The sequence below is a fragment of the Macadamia integrifolia genome, chromosome 3, assembly GCF_013358625.1.
Source record: "Macadamia integrifolia cultivar HAES 741 chromosome 3, SCU_Mint_v3, whole genome shotgun sequence".
In the NCBI taxonomy this organism is placed as follows: domain Eukaryota; kingdom Viridiplantae; phylum Streptophyta; class Magnoliopsida; order Proteales; family Proteaceae; genus Macadamia; species Macadamia integrifolia.
The window spans coordinates 28,577,629-28,599,339 of record NC_056559.1 but is presented as its reverse complement, the minus strand read 5'-3'; the positions used below and the strand labels follow the sequence as shown (position 1 = coordinate 28,599,339).

Here is a 21,711-nt window from a genome sequence, read left to right as displayed (position 1 = left end):
ATGGGAGAGGAACCAAATTCTGAAGATTCATGTAGTTGACTCCATTTAGGTAGGATATCGATATTGCTGAGTTGTTATTGTTGTTGTGATAAGCATGGACATGGGGGTTCGAGCATAGACTATAAAGGGCCGGAGAGCTGGACATATATATGGACCGATTCTAGAGATATACGCAAGTGGATAGATAAAAGAGTTCTCCAAACTGTTGGCCATGGTAGCTGTTTGCATTCTTATAGTGAATTTCTCAACATTTAATATCTTTTAAATCTATAAATATTGATGTTAATCTCTCTACTTGGCTTACAGATTATCATTTAGGGCTTGTAAGTCCCATATAAGGGGCGATGTTGCTATAGATGTTATTTTGGATGTCCTATCTTAATGTTATAAATTATAAGTAAAATGAATTGAAACAATATAAATAGTACAATGAAATAAAATGATATGAAATGAAATTTAAAAAGACCTTCCAATTGAGTGTGAGGTGGATTTAGAGTTAAATGTAAAATGATATGAAATCATGTGGAATTTATAAGATAGAGGAGATATTAGGTAAAAAGTTTCAATAAAATTTGGTAGAAAAAAATAGGGAAAGAATTAGCTTTCAATTTTAGTATAAAACATATTTAGTATGTTTTTGAGTTAGTTATATCATTAAATAGAACTTTGGTTTTATTTTTGTCTTAAGTGTAAATTAATCATCACTCTAAGCAAAAGGGTCCTAAGTAAGCCATTTTGAGAAAATTCTCTCTGTGTGATCAAAAGTGGTTCGAGATTCAATTGTTAATTATAGTTGGCGTGTTCATAATTTTTGAAAACCCCACATCACCTTTGATAAGTTTAAGGACAAATGAATTATCCTTATGATATAAATATCAATTTTTTTTTTAAACTTAATGAAAAAATAAAATATAGTGAATTGGAATCACCACATCAACTCTTCTCATAACCCAAAAGGTGACATGAAATATTTTAAAAATTAAAACATGTGTAAACAATCTATTCTCTTCGACTAAATTTAATGGGAAGTGATAAGAAAACCAATATTAATCAAATAAATCAACAATTTTTTCTTCTTTACTTCATACCAGACCAACTAAGAAAAAATTAAACACTCTACTAAAATCTCTCTCTCAAGATATTTGTATACTTATTTGATGGACTAAAATAATGAAACATTTGGTTGTTCCACTTTTAATGTTCTCTTTTATCATCAATGTGCAGAAGATAGATTTATGGGATAAGATAGAAAAGAGACATGTGACATGCACGAGGTAGTATAGCATAGGACAAGTAAAGTGGCCAGGATAATGGTTTTTATTATCGATTTACATGATTTTGGTAACACACCCATTCAGAAGCTTGCCACAAATGGAATTGATCAAAATATGAATTAAAAGTAGCGTGAAGCCTTCATGTTGTCCTCTCCACTTTTACAACTTTTTTGTTTGGTAAGATACTTCTACACCTAACATTTTAAGAAAGAAGTGACATAAAAAAAAGGGGAGGGGGTAAACATGGATTTGGGAGTCGAATCCTCAGCATCACGTCAATTCCCCTAATGCGCATCTGACAGTTGGGAAGGTGTTGAAGTGCATGCCAATTGTTCTTAATCGTGAAATGCGCACTAGTGGTATTGGAGAAATACCAGTGAGGAGAGAGATAAACATAAAACAAGAGAAAAAAAATAAGGAGAGAGAGTGACATGAAACCACCACTTGTGCAAGGGTTGCTTGGAATAAATGGTCAAGTCCATTAAAATCGTCAATTGTGCATCACTATTCATTAAAGTTTGGTTCATTCAAACTGTTGAATTGAGTGTTTTGACATTGAACGTTCATATATTTTCAAATATGAGATGAGTTGATAGAGATTATTAAAATATCTCACATGTGTTTTAGTAAACATTGTCGTCGTTCATGACAAAGTGAAATGTAATGAAAAGTAATTGAAAGAAAAAGTTGCAAGGTTGGAGTTAGAGTACATGTACAATGATAAGAAAATATATGGAGTCCACAATATAGAGGAGTATAGATCACCTGCCCATACATGTGCATCTTTTATAAGATCTGTAATGTCCCTTATGCACTTTTAATGCCAGCTGATGGGACAAATAGTATCATATATCTGAATGAGTAGGTGTTACCATCTCTAGAAAAGGTATTAGAAGAAAAAAATTTCAATATAATTTGGTTGGAAAAAAAAAAAAAAAAGCTTACAATTTTAGAATAAGACATATTTGATATGTTTTTGAATTAGTTATACAATTATTATTGATATTAAATAAAACTTTTTTTATTATTCTCTTTATTACACATCATCTCTTTAAAGTAAACGTGTCCTAAGTAAGTCATTTTGAAAATATTCTCTTTATGTATCCAAAAATTGTTAGGGGCTCAAGTGTTATTTATAGTTGGCATCTCCAAAGTTTTTGGGAACCCCACATCCCGTTTAGTTAGCTATAAGGACAAATTAATTCTCCCTGTGGTATAAATATAAAAAAAATATTAAAATCTATTTCAGATAAATATATAGTAATATTATCAAGATATTTGTATACTTTATTGATGGGAAAAAATGATGAAACATTTGGTTGTTCCACTTTTAATATTCTCTTTTGTCATCAATGTGCACAAGATAGATTTATGGGATTAGCTAGAAGGGATACATGTGACATGCAAGAGGTAGTAGCCCATGTCTAGTAAAATGGCCAGGCTAATGGTTTTTATCATCAGTTTACATGATTTTGGTAACACATCAATTGAGATGCATGCCATAAATGGAATTGACCAAAATACAAATTAAAGTAGTATGGAGCCTTCATATTGACCTAAGATTTTAGGAAGTTGGACATTAAAAAGGAGTAGGGGTGAAACAATGCATATAGCAAGTTGCATAGAAAAATGGTCCAATCTATTGAACTTCTCAATTGTACATTACTATAGATCAAACATTAGTTCATCTAAATTATGAATTAAGTGTTTTGATGTTGAACTCCAACCATATTATCATTCATGACAAAATGAAATAAAAAAAAATTGAGAGGTATTAGGTCCACAATATTGAGAAGGGAGTTTGGGTTACGTAAGTATATATATATGTATGTTTCACATGTCGTTATAAGGTGGTAATGTTTATCTTTTTTGTTTTCATAAATGCCCTTTTCATGCACTCTTAATGGCAACAAATGGGATTAATGTCATCACCTAACCATATGTGAAGCGTATATGTATGACTGTATGAATACATAGATGATCATTACCCAAAAAAAAATACATAGATGATCCAGTCTCTAGAGAAGGTACTAGGAGGGAGAAAAATTCAAAATATTTTGGTTGAAAATGAAGAAAGCTTTTTAGCTATCAATTTTAGTAATTTTTAGTATAAAGCATGTTTAATATGCTTCCATTTCCCATAATTAAAAAAAATCTGAAAATGAAGAAACAATGTTTATATAGAAGAATAAGCTTTCTAGGAAAAAGCCAAAAACAAAGAAAAGCAAAGTAGGAAACCTTCCAGTTCTGTATGTTTGATAAATAAAAAGGGGTTGGAAACTTGTAAGAGTGGTTCCACAGGTTGTGGGTTGGGTTGACAATGAAAAAAAGATAAGGAAATAATGGGATATGTAATTTTTCATGGGGTAGAATTTGGTGAAAGGGAGAGGAAATGGAGGAGACTCAAAACCTCTCTAGTCGTTGGGCATCCTAGTGCGCTGTGCGCATCCAAAGGCTGGAAGGACTTGGGGGTGTGTGCATGTGTGTTGGGGTGCATGCCCAGGTTCTCACAATGCTCTGATGCTGTGCTGGGCGTCCCAATGACTAGAAAGGATTATTTGAATGGAAATGGAAGTGGGGTGGAATTCTATGGGAAAAATAGAATATAGGCGGAGGAGAGAGATAAACACAATATCGAACAACTTTTCCATGAATAGTATCGAAATTTCTTTGGAAGTAAGTGGGATGGGAAAAAATCATTTTTTCTTTTTTTATTTTAAGTAAAATAGGAGAACAAAAGTTGAGTGCCACATTAGAGACAACAATAATGCATTTGAAGAACTAGTCTAGTAAGTATCCTACCCCTACATATTCAAATACTCATATTCATAATATTTTATGGAAAATAAATACAAGTTTCCCAACTCTTTTGAATTTTTTTTTTACCTTTCTCCACCAAACAAACAAGATATATAAGCAATAGTAACAATAAATATGCCTGTTGAAGATGAAAGAGGAAGAATCTTGATTTCAGCTTAGAAATACGCAATACAAAAAATCCAAATTAAACCGTTTCATGAGGAAAAACAACTTCAAGACAATAATCCATCTACTTTGCTCCTTCAACCTTGGACACATTATGAGAATCCACTCCCTAGTCCCTACACTATGCTCCTCTCTTGGACTCTACAAAAAAAAGCAAGGGAATATATGAGAAAAAATAACGAGGAAGAGAGACATTGTCACATGTCATACATTATGAAAATAAATAAGAAATATCAAGGTTCCAACAAGAATTGATATGCCTATTAAAAACAGACAAAAGAATCACCCAACTAATATTAAGAGCATATAGTTATTACTGCAAATGAGATCTATATAGTTTCATTGCAAATGAGATCTGGCTCCTAATGAGTTTAAAATTTCTAGTTCTACCCTATGATACAATTATTTTTGCTATTGAGTACAGTTATTATTTTTACCCTATATTTATTTCGCTTCATCTTAGCAAATAGAACCTCAGTAAATCTTTTTCGATATTCTCTATTTGTATTCAAAATTTGTTAGGGACTTGAATTATTAATTATAGTAAAAAAGGACGTATTCGATGCATGAGGCTTCCATATGTGTGAGGTTTGATGGGATAAAAATACTCAGCCTTACCTAATAATGTCGAGAGGCTACTTTGACCACATGATTATCAGATCGCAACATTCCTACCTTATTATTGGACCAAGTGCGCCCCTTGTTAGTTGTAGTTAACGTATTCAAAAATTGTTGGGAGCCATACATCATCACTTGTTTAGTAAGCTTAAGGAGAAATGAATTTGCCTTATGATATAATTATCAAAATTAAAAAAATTAATGTGAAAAAAAAAATATGAGTTGAAATCACTACACCAACCCTTGTCATGTATAGCCAAATAGGTGACAAGTGAAATATTAAAAAATAGAAACATGTGTAGGCAATATTCTCTAAGGCTTCATTTAGTTGGAAGTGAAGAGAAAACTAATAGTTACGTGAATCAACAATTTTGTCTTTTTAACCTCACATCAGATCAACTAAGAAAAATCAAACACCCCCACAAAACATCTCTCTCTCTTTCTCTCTAATTTTATCATCATTTACATGATTTTGGTAGCGCATCAAGTGAGAGGCATGCCATGTATTGAATTTTCCAAAATATATATAAACCAAAGTAACGTGAAGCCTCAAAATTGTCTTCTCTACGTCTAAACCTAACATTTTAGGAAGTTGGACATAAAAAAGAGAGACAAAACAAAGCATTTGGCTAGTTGTGTAGAATAAATCGACCAATCCAATTACTATAGATTAAAGATTGATTCATCTAAATCGTTGAATTGGTATAAAAGTGTTTTGACATTGAACTCCCACCTATTTCAAATTTAAGATGAGATGAGATGATAGAGATTGATGGAGCATACATGAGTTTTTTTAGCACATCATTGCCATCATTCATGACCTCATTATCACATGCTCCATGTTGATGATGTAATACCATGAGTAGCATGCCATAATAGTGGGACAAAAAATCTTCTAGTCTTACCAAACAAAAAAAAGACATAATATATCTTCTAGTTGCAAAGGAAATAAAATAGAAGGGAAGTGAAATTATATTCAAATTAAATTGTAATTTTTTTTTATTTGTACATAATATAATTATTTTAGTTAACTCCAAAATATTTTAAAATTTGATTATTAAAATCTAGGGAATAACTTATCACCAAAATGGTGAACAAAAAAGCTAATCTTACTTCAATTGCCTTTTATCCTATTCTCAAAAGTTATTTAATGTAAGGGTAAGAAAGAATTTTCAAAATGCTACTAAATTTCATTGTAAAGAAAATAGTATAATTGTAATTACACTAGAAAGCCATAGTCGGATGTCTACTTTTGCCATGTAGCGGATTGGATTGATATGAAATTTTGTGAACAAATAGACTCAAAGATTATTGTTCAATATATCAAGTTTTATTCTAAATAGAGTTGGTCATGTGGCCAAGAAAAAATTGATTGAATCTGTGTCTGAAATTTGATATTGATTTATCTAGACTGTCTCCTAGGTATCTTTAATGGTCAAATGTATTAGAATTAGGTTTTCCAAAAAAGAAAAACAATCTTATATGATTTACATAAGAATAAATTTTTATCATTTTTGGGGAAAAATGTTTATATTTTTACAGACAAATTTCTTGAATCTTAAAATCTCAAACACAAAGATATAAACAATAAGGAAATTGAAATACCAATTTATTATATTACACATTTCTATGGCCAATGTTGGTGGAAAAAAATCATAACCTTACTTTTTTGTCCATTTAGTATACTAATTATGTTTTGAGTGAAGATAAATCATATCATTTTACATATCTACCAAAAAATATGCAATTTTATAAATATTGAAATAATAAGAAGTCATTTTGAATTTATTTTGAAAACCTTATTTGTTCCTACATTAAATAATTTTTAAGAATAAGACAATTGAGCATCGAAAGAAGATTATAATTTTTCTCTTCACTATTCTGGTGACAATAAAATGCATCTAAAAAATAAATATTAAAAGGTAAACGAGAAAACTTGAGGTTGGCCTAGAAACTACTCGATATTTTTGTCTTAGACTCTTTGCGTATTTAATAATCATAAACTCATAATCGTAATTTAAAAAATGAATTTTTTTTTTTTTAACAATCTTTGGCTATTTAATAATCATGATTTAAAAAATAATCATCATAATTAAAAAATATAAAACTGCTTAACGCGAAGGAAGCAAGTGGTACTTCGTGACGCCAAGCGCTCACCACCGCTGGTTCAAAATAACGAAATGGTCCCATAAACATTTCCCCACAGAGCAAAGTCAAGCTGACGTGGACCAATAATATTTCAGGAAGAGATCGGATCTCATCTTCTCCTCTCGTCCACGAATTCTGATTTACGCCTCTTCCCCATTCCTCTCTCTGCACCCGCCACCTTTTTTTTTTTCTATTGACACGTGGCAACCGGCATGAATCTCCTTTATTTTATTTAAAATTTTAAAAATTTAATGATTAAATTAAAAATATTACCTCGTTCGACATGACCCAGAAGATCCAGATTCCAGAACCTATCACTACGAGTGGATCTCCGGCCATTTAGGGTAAACGAAGCTTTCATTTGCAGGTGGCTCTGGTTACTCTTCAGCTCTGTTAGTGGTTTTTTGGCGACTCGTGCTGTGGACTGATCTCTGTTAATGGTGTTTTGCTTACAGAGTTGGATTCTTGTGAACTCTTACACCTCTTGGTGAAGTAGAGACAACTCCGTTGATCGAAGTTTCTGCTAATTGAAAGCTTGACGGTAGAAATTATCCATTCTTTTTCTGTGAGAATCATGAGATTAGATCCAAGAATCGTGTATGCTTTAAGTGCTGGTTAAAGAATCTCGAAGTGATGTTAGACTGGAACACCTCTGAGGTGGGATTTTTCTTTTTCGTTTAATCTATCTTTAATTTTCATTCTATATTTCTTTGTAGTTTTAGGTTCAATGGGCTCTGAGACCATAGTTTTCTTCTGATTCTTGCTCTGATTGTGCCTTATGTTAGGCTTGAATTGGAAGAAAATAATGTCTTTTACGGTTATTATACTTATTTTAGCGAAAATAGCTTACATGTGAAGTACTATTTTGGTTGCCGATCTCCTGGTCATTAAGTAAATGTTCTCAGGCTGTTGGTTTGAGCATGTTGTACTGATGCATACTCATATTGTTCAATTATGAAGTGATCAATTCTGTAGATTGTAGTCCTTACCCCCTCCTCTTCTTCCTTGTTCCTTTGCTTAATATCTGTTTTCAAAACTATTGAGCCCGTGCAAGTTATAAGGCATAGCAAACCATGCCTTAAAACTGAACATGCTAATTGTTTTTTCATTGTGCAGATGCATAACTATTAACCACCTAAGAGATTTGAGTCTTTTTTTTTTTTTTTTGTGGGGCGGGGGTGAATCTTACAAGTCCATGAACCGATATTCAGTTGTTTTGTGTTACAATGCATCAAAAACTTTTATCCATGGAGATAAATAACCACAATCTGTGGCTACATGTAACTTGGTTAGGTGATATCAGTTTTGTATTATCCTGCTCCGATCCCCCCCCACCCCTGCCCACAGATATGGAGAATGGAAATTTCTTATTAGCCAGCATGGAATTGAATCGCTGTCTTTTCTTCCCTTGCTTAACAAACTCAAGACGGTGCTGGTGGGGCTCAATAAAATCCTAGAAAACCCTAACTTGCAGTTTGTCTGTTCATATGTTAAAGTTTGTTTGAGGGGAAAAAAAAACCTCCAGGAAACCTAAAATTCTTCTCCTGAGTTTCATAAGAAAATGGTTTATGGCCTTTTATTTTTGAACCACATGTATTCCAGTGAATGCTAGAACAGTTAAGGGAAAAAAGGTCTATGACAAGGAGGTCCCCAGTCAGGGTTGTCAAATTATCCCTGACTGGAGTCCAACCCTCTCCCATGCTCTTTAGCCATAACATACCCATCCTGCTAGAGGCAGGGTGGTTGTCATGGCAGTTAGTCCTTGATTGGTTTAAGAGAAAAGAAATGGCTAAATTTGGCAAAATTAATTATAATATGTAATATCTATCTCACTTTAGTTATACTGGCAGTCTGTTTAGGCAAAATACACTACTTCCTGGAACTAGCCAGGCATCTATTTGTCCTTACCAAAGACCCATGTTTGAAACTTCAGTTCATCATTCTTCCTTAGAAAATGCTTATTTTTCCACTTAAAACTCTTTATGCTTCATATTCTGATGGAAGAATGAACAAGTAGCTCATCCCTTGCACTTCTTTTTATGGAGTAAATATTCTTACCTTCATGGAACTTGTCTGGTGTGATGAACTTTCCCCACTAAATAAGGGCATCTTCATGAATCCTGTTTTGTCATTCAACCCTGTTTAAAGCCATATCTCGTGTTAAACCTTAGTTGTCCCCATCTATTTTTACCAATGCTTCCCAGTTATCTTCGGCCTACCCCTTGTTCTGTTAGCTCCTCTAATCTGCAAGTCTCACTCCTTGCTGGTTCTGTGGCCTCCTTTGCACATGCCTTCACCACCTCATATGGCTCTCCTTTGACTTGTCACCTACTGGGGCTGATCCTAATCACCTCTCGTGTGTTCGCTTCATATTTTATATTTTCTGGTTTTCCATTATCCACCTCAACATCCTTACCTCTGCAAAAGTTATTTTATCTATTTGTTGTGTCTTTGGTGCCCAACACTCAGTTCATAACCGACTTGTTAACTGAAGTGCTAAAGTATTCTTAACTTAGAAAATGGTTATTTTATCAGTATTTTTTTGTTGGAGTTCTTGTAGAATGGTTGTAAGATTGTAGCCATTGAGTTCTCTTCCTACCCTTTTTGATTTAATGAGAAGGTAGGCGGTTAAATGGGTGAAAGTTTCCACCTTGTTTTGATGTAGAATCAATAAATTTTGCTACTGGCCTCAGTCCAGAAGCTTTGGACAGAAGTCTATTCAACTGTCCTTGTTCTTCTGTCTACATATCTTGTTTCCTCCTAACATGGACAATTAGCCCGCCCTCTCTATTAGCAATGATCTCGTATTGGATTTCCATTTGGAATTCCTAGTAAAGATAAGGGAGTGTGTTACTAAAGCCAAGTTTGAGAATCCTCATATGATGCATTTACCTCTTTTGACATGCATAGATTTGTTTATTGGACTTGCCAAATTACAAAAATAAAATATTCTCAGGGCAATTAAAGATTTTGAAATTGTAGAACTTGGAACATCCCAGCTTGTAGCCATGGATTTTTTACTTTTGGTGAAAAGCCAGGATTGAGCTCGCTATAACAAGGTTGAATTCAATGAATTCTGATTCCAAATGGAAGTTGATGATTGGATTCATGCAAAATAAGCTTATCTGTGTGCTGACATGTTTCAAATTGATTTTTGAACTGTGATAAATTTTTCCCAAAGAAATTGATGTGTTTATGGCATTCCCCTGCCATGTCTTTTGATGCAGTAAAAAATTATTTTTCCATGCCAATGTTATAACCCTTTTATACTCGCCTTCCTTCTACGGAGCTTCTGTGGTAGATGATATAAAAATCTTGTGTATTCTACTTGAAAGTGGCTTCAGTGCTAATTGGTTAACACCTAAGCATATATGATGCATTAGTACAGCTTGTGGCTTACTAAGTTCTCTCCCTTCCCTTATCAATTTCTGTTGACGTGAATTGCTTCTGTGATGCTTACATTGATTACTATGTTCCCAAGTATTCTCTGACAACTAGAGTTTTTTTGAAAATTTTCATATGAATCTGTCTTGATCCTAGTATTTCTTCTAGATTTTTTTAGAGTATGTTTATATTTATGCGTAATCTAATCTCTCATTAATTTTACAGCTTGAAGGCATTCTGTGGGATGAGTTTAGAGTGAATGATGATCATTTAGTACCTCATCCTAGTGGTGAAGAAGTACTTGACTCCGCTGGTCAAGTTGATTGCCATAAGAAGCCACGACATGAAGAAGCAAGTGCATTTACAAACAGTGCAAGTGGCGAGGATGCTGTTAAAAGTGCCCTCCACGGAAAAGATGGAACAAGTTTTGCAATTGTGAAGGACCAAAAGGCTCCAATGCCCCTAATGGGTTCATGTTCTTGCACACCTGATGGAGTCTTTCCAGCTTCATGCGATAATGACTCCATTAAGGGAATGTCAAGTTTAACTGCCGATGGTACTAAGCTACCTAATACCTGCTTCAATAGTAACCACATAGATTTTATTAGCAATGAGTTTTGTGCACATGATCCCATTCTTGGTAATAGAAGTGCTGTAATAGGCAGTAGCTCGTGCCACTTCCCACTTGGTGGTATTTCTTCAACAGGCAGTGATCTTGAATTTTTTGCTAATGGACATGAGGACAAGGAGAGCAGCGGTCTTCCGTATCACGCTTGGCCTGATATTGGCAATTTTGAGGACGTTGACAGAATGTTTAGGTACTCATCAAACATCTTTCTTATGTTTATTGAGCTTGATTCAATTTGGAAAGTTTTCTTTTTAAGACACCTGCTTGAGTAGGAAGATTCTTTATTTTCCAATGACATGTCCGTGATTCAGTTTCAGTTAGTAATCATGTTAAAACATGCTTATCTCGTGTATCACCTGATATTCATCCTATCTGTCCCATCAACTACATAATGATATTCGTATTAGTTGTCTTTATGATGATAATTATAACTATAATCATTAGAGTTGATATTTCTTTCATGGCCTGTGAAGGTAAGGCTCTTTATGTGGCTCTAAATATCCACAATTTGCATCTTTTCAGCTTTAAATTTTGTGAACATGTCCATATGATCATCTATCAATGTGGTCTGTTCTAGTCTAGTTCACATCACCATGTATAAATGTGGACAGTTCTAACCTTAAAATATTTCAGCATGTGGTAATATGGATTATGGAGCTTTACGAAATGGTTGAAAAGTTAATGGTTAAAATGCAATGGTAAATGTTCAATATTTTGATTGGACATATAGGTGGTAGGGGACACAAAAATGACATGTGGCTAATCCAAGGGGTACAGTACGAGCTAATGTTTGATATGATCTGACCAGCTCTCGTTATAGATCAAAATTATAAATTGTGCTTTACAAGTCCATTGGACTATTTTAACATCATGCCTGACTAGTATAAAAGGCTCCTGAGAGGTCATACTTAAGTAATAAGAGTTGTGTCATCACTATCACCTGAAGGTTTTAGTGTAGTGGTTGCACTCATACACTTAGTATCAGAGCCTAGGAGAATGCCCCTGGGTTCGAACCCTGTGGAAGGATTATTCAAGGCAGTGATTATTCCTAACTACTGTGCCAACTGCGGAAGTGTGGTGGACCGAGAGGTCGTACTTAAGTAATAAGAGTTACACCCTTACTATCACCTTAAGGTTCTAGCGTTGTGGTTGCGCTTGCGCTTGTACACAACAATAATGATAATAATAATAATAATAATAATAATAATAATAAAATAATAATAATAATAATAATAATAATAATAATAATTTTTCTTATCATGAACTTTTCATGAAAATTTTCCCTTTTAATACATAACCCTTTTATGTTATCTTGTCTTGATTTTGTAGAAACTGCGATTCCACATTCGGACATGGGAATATGGGTCATGATGATGATTTGTCATGCTTTTCTGCTTCCTCTCTTGCCATTGATGGTTCTGAAGATGCCATGAAATCAGGCGTTAAATACTCATCATCGGATTCAAATGAATTGAGAATTATATCAAAGCATCATGAGCCTGATCTGAACTTTGCGGTTGACACTGTCACTCCTTTGATCAATTATTCTGGTGAAAATAGTGTCCCCTATAATTATAAGATCGATTCTCGGCTACAAGATGCCAGTGAACTGACTACTTTAGGTCATTCAACATATGTCAGTTGGTCTGATGCAAATGCTGAAAATAGGGAGTCTGTGTCCATTGAACAGGTTAGTAAAAGTCATATTCCATATAATTCCATGGTTCAGTTCAATTTTGCAATTGATGTGTGCTTTTAATTGGTTTATTTTTATTTTTTTAAACTTTCCTGTTTACTTCGAATTGAGCTTTAAAACCAGGAAATGACTTTAATTTTCCTGTCTCCCGAACTGAGATTGGAAATGTTGTGATGGTATGACATGAAACTTATATGTTAATTTTCCTTAGTTCTATGCAGTCTATGAGTCAACTTCCTGAGTTTTGATCGAGTAATAAACTCACAAAAGCATAAGTTCGAGAATCAAAAGCTGATATGAATTATTTGTTTAGAAGGGAGTCATGCTCTTCTTTAGCACCATCTTTTTCTGGTTCTGATTTTGGGTTGCTATATCTTGAGAAAATCATATCGTCATTTTGACTGTTCTATTTCAAAACAATGGCACCTCTTGTTTCAGATGCTGAGGCATTTGGTATTAAATTCCCCCAATTTGATTGTGGTATCTGATAATCATCAATGACATAGTTATGTGGAGGTCTATCTTACTACCTTTTACCTTTTTATCGTTGGTATTCTATGACCTTTCAGTTCATCATAGTTATGTACTTATTTCCTTGTTACAGATCAATTTGCAAAATCAGCAGTTGAAGCAACACAATCAATCTGTTGGAAAAAGAAAAAATCAGTCCTCAAAATTCAATGGTGATGGTCTTTCCCATGGTCTTGGGCCTTTTCAACAGTTTGCAAATGTGAAGATTCCCTCTTCTGTGTCCTCGTACCAACAAATTTTTCCTTCTCTAGACATTCCGCAACAACAGCAAAACATAAGACCTAATTTCTCAAGCTACTCGGACAGACAAATGCCTTACATGCAACCAGAGTATAAAGATCCTTCACATCAAGTTCCTGTTACACCAACATCTAGCATCAAGATAGAAAACAATGGTTATCCTTCTGGTTCTTCAAAATCTTCTTCTTATGCATCAAACCATGCACAACCAATAGAAAGGTCTCCTGATTCTTCACTAGAAGCTTCGACTATGAAATCAGGGAAAAGAGTTGGAAAACCTTTTCAAGAGCAGCAGCTACATGCCAAACTAACTGGTGATCCTCAATATGAGGACTTGGGGATGAGGCCTGCATTTACTGGTCAAGTTTCAACCCAGAAGTACCCAGCTCAAATTCGAGATGAAGTTGGAGCTCATAGCGAAATTGAAGGAGCAAACATTGTACTTCCAGCAGAGGATTCCTCAACTGTACAACAAAGCTCTTGTGTGAGCACTGCACTGTCAGTTGTAGTATCAATAGAAGAAACTAGTTTTCGGCAGCTTCAATACATCATGGAACAGGTATAATCATTTCCTGGAACTTAATATGGTATCATCTCTAATGTCTCATGCATGCATGAATAGGTGAGCATTTATTTATTTTTTGTGCATATATTGCATGCATGCACACATTTCCATGTATACATTTTCATGAATCTTATACACTGCTCGAGTGTCACATGAATTAGTCATCTTTATTCAAACTCCAAATCTGGTCAACTTATCATGGCCATGCAAGGGTTATTATCTGCAAAAAGTTACATATGTTGCAACAGGTAGTAGTTGTGGAGGGAGGATTAAAATTTTCCTTTATATTGGAACTTTCAGTGAAACTGCTGTCAAGTCTAAATTTTATGATTCCCATACTCCATATGGAGTAACTGCATGAATGGCCATTGTGCTTTTTGTCAAAGTTCTCAAATTTCTACCTGTGGTGACATTGAAATGGTAGTGGCGGGTGAGTTTAGAGGTAGAGGTCAGTAAAGTCAGCATTTATGTTCATCACATGCAGATGTACCTAAACACTTTGTGGTTTTTGCCTTTATTTTTTCTTTCCTATATATTTACATAAGCTGTCACTGACTGAGCTGCTCTGAAATTCAGCTGGATATTAGTACGAAGCTGTGCATAAGAGATAGTCTGTACCGCTTGGCTAGAAGTGCTGAACAAAGACATAATATTGGAAATTTAGATGGTTGCAGCAGAAACTGTAGTGTTAAATCTGGAGTATTGAAGACTGAAGATTCAAATAAGTATGGCCACTTATAGCATGCTTTCTTAACGTATTGTACTATTGTTTCATTATTTGTGTACCTGATAATATAAAATATGCTCTAATTTCATCACTTGTGAAATTATTATGTCTTCAAACATTCCATTTTTTTGTATATAATACCTTTTTTGCATTCAAGGCATCAATTGCACTTCTCAAATGATCATTTTATGCTAAAGTTAGCCTTGGTAGGAGGACATCTCAAACAGAAAACAGCCTTGCTATTCTGAGTGAATTTCCCAATTCCCATTCTTCCCAAGGAGAGCCATACAGAAGGCCTCACAGGAAAATATATGAAAAATATCCTCCAATAAGCATGTTTACCTAAGATGTTCATTCTCAAAAGTCCCTTGCATGGTTAAAATACTAGTAAATCTCCTTGCTTTAGAAGCCAAAGTATGAGCAGAGGCTTGTTAGTTTTTTCCCAAGCATATGCAATGAGAAGTAGCTGCACAAACAAATATGGACTGAAGGTCGAATTTTCCAACATTTGGAATTCAACCCTTTTATACACTCAGGGAAAACAGAAGAAAACCTGATCTTGATTTTTTAACAAGCAATGGGCTGCGTGGACATTTCTAAATCAGGCCAACAAGGTACAATTTGGGTCATGAACAAAAGAAGGCTTGGCTTTTAGGGAGAGAGGAGCATGGATTTAGTGAAGAAATGTTACGGAATAAAATTTGAGGTTAGGTATTCAGATATGGGAAGAATTATTGTAGCCTCACCTGCAGGTGTTGAAGTCATATGCCTTCTGGTCTTGTTACAAAACTAAGGGATTCAAGAAGGAACTAAAAGAAGTTGCAGAGATTTAGAAACAACATCTATAGTCAAGATTGTCTTTTCCAAGAAAATCTAATTCCCATAAAGCCTTCGAGTTAAAACTGATTCCCATAAATCCTTCAAGTTATGTGCAAAAATATTCTCTCTTTTAATTCACCAACTTGGGAAAGAGAAAAAACTACGCATGTATAGAGAATTTCTTGGAAAGCCAAACTAGGGTTCAAGGAATTGAAAACTTGTACACAAGGAATGAAACCAAACCAAATCTGAACCAATACCAAAATGCAGTATTGATAGTTGTGAACTAACCCTAACTAAACCGGTACTCAACTATATAGCTTTAAAACACAAGCCGAAACTTGATGTAATCAACCTGACTAAATTTGGTGGCCTTGTGACTTAGTCTCAATGTTTTGCAACCAAGTTGACTTGCTTGATGTGGCTAGAGTTAGCTAAAATTTGAATGAGTCAGGTCAAGAATCTCACCAATTTCTTAAAAATTTCGTACTTTTATCACAAAAGTGCTTGTTTGTGTACAAAATCCTAATTACCATTTGAGTCAATTATTGAATCATCGGTTATACTGAAGTAGGCAAATTTCTGACTTTAACTGGGGGTTAGAGCAATGCATTGGTAAGAACCTTTTGAAATCAAGGTTGTTTCCCCCTTAGTGGGGATAGGCTGCTACAGGACTGATTGTACTATTCTCTATAAGAAAAAGTTTCATGGATACTGGATAGGAGTTGCCTATGCTGTCAAAACTGTTGTGTTTGCAGTCATAAACTCATAGTGCAGCATATAATTTCGAGAGTGCAATTAAATCTTCAATGACAACACATTTCCTTTCTTGGTTAGTTGTATACAAGGATAAAATCTTGTTTGAACATGTACAGTTGTTGCATACATGGCTTTAAATCATAGTTGTCAAGGTGTCTCCTAGGCATCCATGTGGCCTAGTTGGGGTCTGGGCGATTGTCGCCTTATTGCACAAGTCAAATATCATTTAAGTAAATACTTAAGATATTATTCATAAATAAGTAAATACCCCTCTATTTGAATCCAATAACAATAGTTTAAAAATCAAATTCTAAAAAGATAAAAGTCAACCCCCAGTCCAAGAACAAAAACTGGATTTTTGGTTATAGGGGTAATTTTCAACTTTCAAACGCTAAAAACCAAATGTCAGTAAAATGATCTTTTATTCTGATACCCATAAAATTATTTTTATTCAGGCGATTTTAACAGCATTCACGCACTTTAAAATAAGTTTGACCTTGACATAACTTTGTCATTACAACTCAGATTTAAGTAATCTTATACTTGTTGGAAATCTGGTTTTGTGCTCTACCTAATACAATAAGTCTCATGTAAAAATAAAATCATTTGACTAGTCAAACTTATACATTTTTCTAAATGTTGATTTTTTATGATTGTGACTTAATGTTGATTTTTTTGATGACTTGATGTGGTTTAGTGTTGATTTTTGATGACTTGATGTGGCTTAATGTTGATTTTTGATGAATTAATGTGGCTTAATGTTGATTTTTTATAATACCAAATTTATGTAGCATATTAAATAATGCTAGAGAAGACGGAAAATAAAAAATAACGCTTGGGTGATTTTGGCGCCTTGGCAATGCCTAGGTGGCGACTTGTCACCTAAGCATTTAGACATATTCCTGCACCTCCTTGGTTCACCTTGGCGCCATGACAACTATGCTTTAGATAGTGGGAGAATTAGCCATATTTGATGGGTGGCTAAATATATATATATATATATAATATTTACTTGTAGCAACGGAATCGTATGTGGTCTGGTAATATCAAAATGACCCAAATGCTAGCAGACCTTGTCTAATAAAGCTGAAGTTTTGGGGTTTGAGAGGTCCTTGTAAACTACGAGATGTCATATCAATAATCACTGATCTGAGCTAAGGTTTTAATGGCCTTCGATTTCTAGGCAAATATGCCTGAATTATTCTTTCGCAGATGCTCCTAACAGCTCTTTAATCATGTATGTCAGCCAGAACTCAGAAGTAATGGAAACTGCCAATCTTCAACAATAAAGGTTGGTATAGTAGCTTATCAATAAAGTAACGTTTCAGTCAATGGAATTATGTTAGATATTAGAAGAAACAGAGTTCAAGAACTTAGAGAAACCAGTTGATGTAGGGCAAGTGTGGGGAGATTTTATCCTAAAAATAGTGGGCCTAGACAAGAGATTATGGGATGTGGTAAAAGAAGTGACAGAAGTGAGAAACTGAGGAAGAGAAGAAAAAGGAAATTATAGTGGAGATTTAAGGTTTTGAAAAAGGACAACTTTGTCTCTTGAAGTCAGGCCGCCAAAACATAACCTAGGATGTTCGGTGGAAGGAGGCCTTTGCTGTTTGGGGTTTGGAGTTAGTTTAATCCCATCGTAAATCCTATTGGAGATGGTCTAAGAAGCACTTATATTTGGATGTTTTATGTCCTCTATATTGTTTGTCTTCATTACTAGTGTCTTGGGCCCCATGAGGATAGTCCCTGAAAAGGAGAGCAATGGAGGCTGTTCTGGGGGTTGAGTTTTACTTACAAAATAAACAAATACAAAAAACAAAAGGAAGACATGGGATGTATCCAAGTTTCTATATCTGTTCTTTTTCTTCCGGCTAAAACTTTTGAATCTGGTCTTTTTTGTGTTTGAAAACTTGCAGAGAAGTACAGATGAAGCTTTAGAAAAACGAAGATTGAAGATTGAGGAAGAAGGAAAAGGATTGAACCAGATTTTAAACCTTGAACATGGGAACTTTCAAAGATAATGCTCCCATTCGTTTTTGATCAACATCATGGATGGCTGAGATTAGCTTATCTCCTTTCAATCTAATTTTTTTTTTGCGTCCTTTTTTTTTTTTTTGTGCATGTGTGTGGCTGTGTTTCTCAAGTTGAGGAGAGGGGGAATGCCTACCCAGTGTCAATCTCTGTTTTATGTAAATCTTCATTCTTCTATGGGATTGATTTAAAGGTTTTCAAAGGCAGATTTAGGTGTCTGCCATAGGGGTAGTAGAAGGCAAAGGAACTCAGGAGATAGCTCCCTTTTTACACTTCATTGTTCTTCTATCCCCCCTTGAAATTCTTCTGTTTAGAGAACCTGATCTTTCCCCTCGTATGGGCTGACAGAGTCCACTTTCCCTTTACAAGTGGAGGGAGGTATAACTTAACAAAGGAAGTGGCATAGGGTTTCTGATGTTTGGAACCCAAAATCATGAAGAATGGGACAAGGATTTCAGTGTGAAAAGAAGAATTTTATATCCATTCCATTGTAGATTACACTTTATAGAAATATTGTACTTGGCATCCCGGCATACCGACAGCTTCCAAGTCATGGAATGAAAGCCTTCCAGCTGCACATCGGAGAAATCCTTAAGTGTTGCTGTAAGATTCAATTTTATGCAGATTCTCAGATGTGCTAACAATTTGGATATTTGACGAGTGAAGAAAAGAGCAGAAAAGAAGCTGCTCAGTTTGGCTGGTAGAATAGCCAAAACATCTGATAATTAGAAAAAATTCAATGTGATTAGGCCTGAATTGGTTGATTTAACATGGAAGTACGAAACTCATATTACCAATATTCATTTCGTCTTCCATTTTTTCCTAATTTGAGTAATGGTGTCTCAGCTAAGACAATTTTATTGTTACTTTTAGAACTTTTTCCTTGAGTTTAATTTATTTCTGTTAGTTTTTGTGCAGATGCACACGATTTATGGATATGGAAACTGATACAAACCCCATAGATCGGTCATTGGCACACTTACTTTTCCACAGGCCCTCAGATGTTTCTACGACGGCCATTAATGATGTTTTGTCCCAAGAGTCACATGCTATGGTATGAATCTCGCACATTGGGCCCTAACTTCTGATTTCTATATTTTACTCTTCTTTCATCTGGCTAAGCATTTTGCTTGGAACTTAAACAGCTTCATTGGTCTATTTCAACTCAACCTGCAATGTCAAGAGAAGCTGGTTTGCCCTGAAGAAGTTGCTGGTGGTGCAGAAAACAGAGATGCATACTGAGCAGTAGAATTTGAGCTTCAGCTGCAAATCTGCAACTCAAATGGAACACTTCCATGTATTTCACCTTGCTGGTTGTTATGTATATATAATATTTTGAAGAGGCACCCGCAAACATATCAGGTTTGATGGCATTTCCTGGGAATGTCATTCTATGCTATATAGCCTTAAAGCCCGTATCTTGTGTGCTTCAAATTTAACCATACACATGTTTCAGCTGTTTATCTTCTCACCTGCTGCACATATTCAGCATTTAATTTGTATGTTAACTTCATGTTTGTAATATACTTTTTTATTTCTGAGTAAAACAAAAGGGGAAAAAAAAAAAAGTGGCTAAGAGTTGCTGCGTTTATGCTTTAACTTCCTTTGTTCTACATCTATTGTATTGCCTTTCATAATGTAGTTAAGGCATAAGCTCATAATATTATCCTGATTGTTGTTTACACCTATGGTTAGAGGTACTTGTATCACCTAGACCCTCAAATTACACGATATGGAATGTAATTTCGCCTAAAATAATCATTGATAGACCTTGCATTTCATCATTCAGATGCCCCTCCAACCAAACAGTGACCTCTTCATGCTGTGGTACATGTATTCTATTTCTCATGGAATGCTAGCCTGATGTGCCATTATCTGACACATGGCTGGGACCTCACTAGTTTAGTGGGTCCCATACCTGTCTTGCAGGGTGCTCACTCCACAGCTGAGATTCCAGTGATGTTTCAGATTACAAAAAAAATATATATATATATATATATATATATTAGGACGGAACCTCATCCCCTTTTTTTTCTTTTCAATCATCTCCATTCTATCCATCTTGCATTATTCTGTAGATTTCCACTATCTTCTTGAACCACCTATCTTATGGACATACTTGAGGACAACAGATAATGTGAGCCTTCAACTCTTGTATCTTGGTACAGTTATCTGCCTCATTTTTTCCATAATATTAGTGCCCAGATTGCGCCTCAAAAAGTAAAGGTACATGGTAAAATACTGTAATTTTTAATGCAGTAATTCCGGAGCATACATGCATTTTAATTTTTAATACATGATTTGGTAGAAGCATTAGTCATGGGTTCAAACCCTATAAGGTACCATGAGTGTAAAACATATGTATATTAATGACCTGGTCCATGCAGTTGCGGGATCAGTATGGATCCGCAGGACTAGTCAGGCCAAAGTCTTGGATACCCATCAACAAACAAAAAAGTAAAAGTAAATAAATAAATAAATAAATAATGCATTTTAGTTGTCAATCACATTCATTGAAATGGTCAAAGTTTCATGATACATCAATTTAATATCTAGAATGCATACCAAATACAGCCTAAGATTAGTGGCTTAAATTCTTATTTGGTTCAGTTGCACACTTGCACACTTGCACTATTGTATTTGTTTGAAATCATTAACAAGGATATGCAATTCATGTAGACTCATCTGGTTGCAACTTGCAAGTAAAGGAAAGTGAAGAAAAATGAAATTAATTTAAAAAAAAAAAAATGAAAAGTTTCGTAATTGTGTCTATGTAATAAACACAAAATCTTGTTAAATATAGTAATTAAATTCTTCAACTGGATTCCCCATTTTGTTTCTAAGTTGGGGGATGGTAATATCATCTGTTAGCAAGAGTTCCTCTTCTTCTTTTTTAAACCTTCTATGGTCGACTTTTTCACCCTTTGATAATCCATGTTTGATGGACTTGGTGGACTTCATTATCTGGTTTTTATTGGTGAAGTTATTCTTCTTTACCAAAAATAAATAAAAAAACCAATTGGCCTTACTTTTTCTCTTGATAGAGCTTTTTCTTTTTTTTTATTAAATCTTGATAGAGCTTCTAGTGGTTTGTTTTCAGTGATATTTTCCTTCCTTTCCCAGGCAAGTCTTTGGGTGAGCCTTATCAATGGCCATCAAATAAGCTTGGACCTTGGTGGACTTGCCAAAAAGAAAAGAAAAAGGAAAAAATACTGGCTAATCAGCTTGACTTGTGCTCTGGATGGGGTTTCTATTGGTTATTGCACACCTTTCCAACGCAAGTCCTAGGGTGAACATTGTCAACGG

The 21,711-nt window shown here is 34.6% G+C and overlaps 1 protein-coding gene across 2 annotated transcripts; it reads left to right on the top strand.

The window, feature by feature from the left end:
• Positions 1 to 7,293: 7,293 nt before the first annotated feature.
• LOC122074686 (protein LNK1-like) lies at positions 7,294 to 20,004 on the top strand. Of its 2 annotated transcripts, XM_042639631.1 has the most exons (8): positions 7,294 to 7,392; positions 7,481 to 7,682; positions 10,635 to 11,227; positions 12,367 to 12,727; positions 13,338 to 14,063; positions 14,646 to 14,794; positions 19,324 to 19,459; positions 19,551 to 20,004. In XM_042639631.1, the coding sequence occupies exons 2-8, from the start codon at positions 7,659 to 7,661 to the stop codon at positions 19,605 to 19,607; spliced, it is 2,046 nt and encodes a 681-aa protein (XP_042495565.1). In that variant the 5' UTR covers positions 7,294 to 7,392; positions 7,481 to 7,658; the 3' UTR covers positions 19,608 to 20,004. The 2 variants fall into 2 exon arrangements, 1 of the variants encoding a protein (XP_042495565.1); XR_006139012.1 differs by having other exon boundaries at positions 7,309 to 7,682; positions 19,313 to 19,459.
• Positions 20,005 to 21,711: the final 1,707 nt, after the last annotated feature.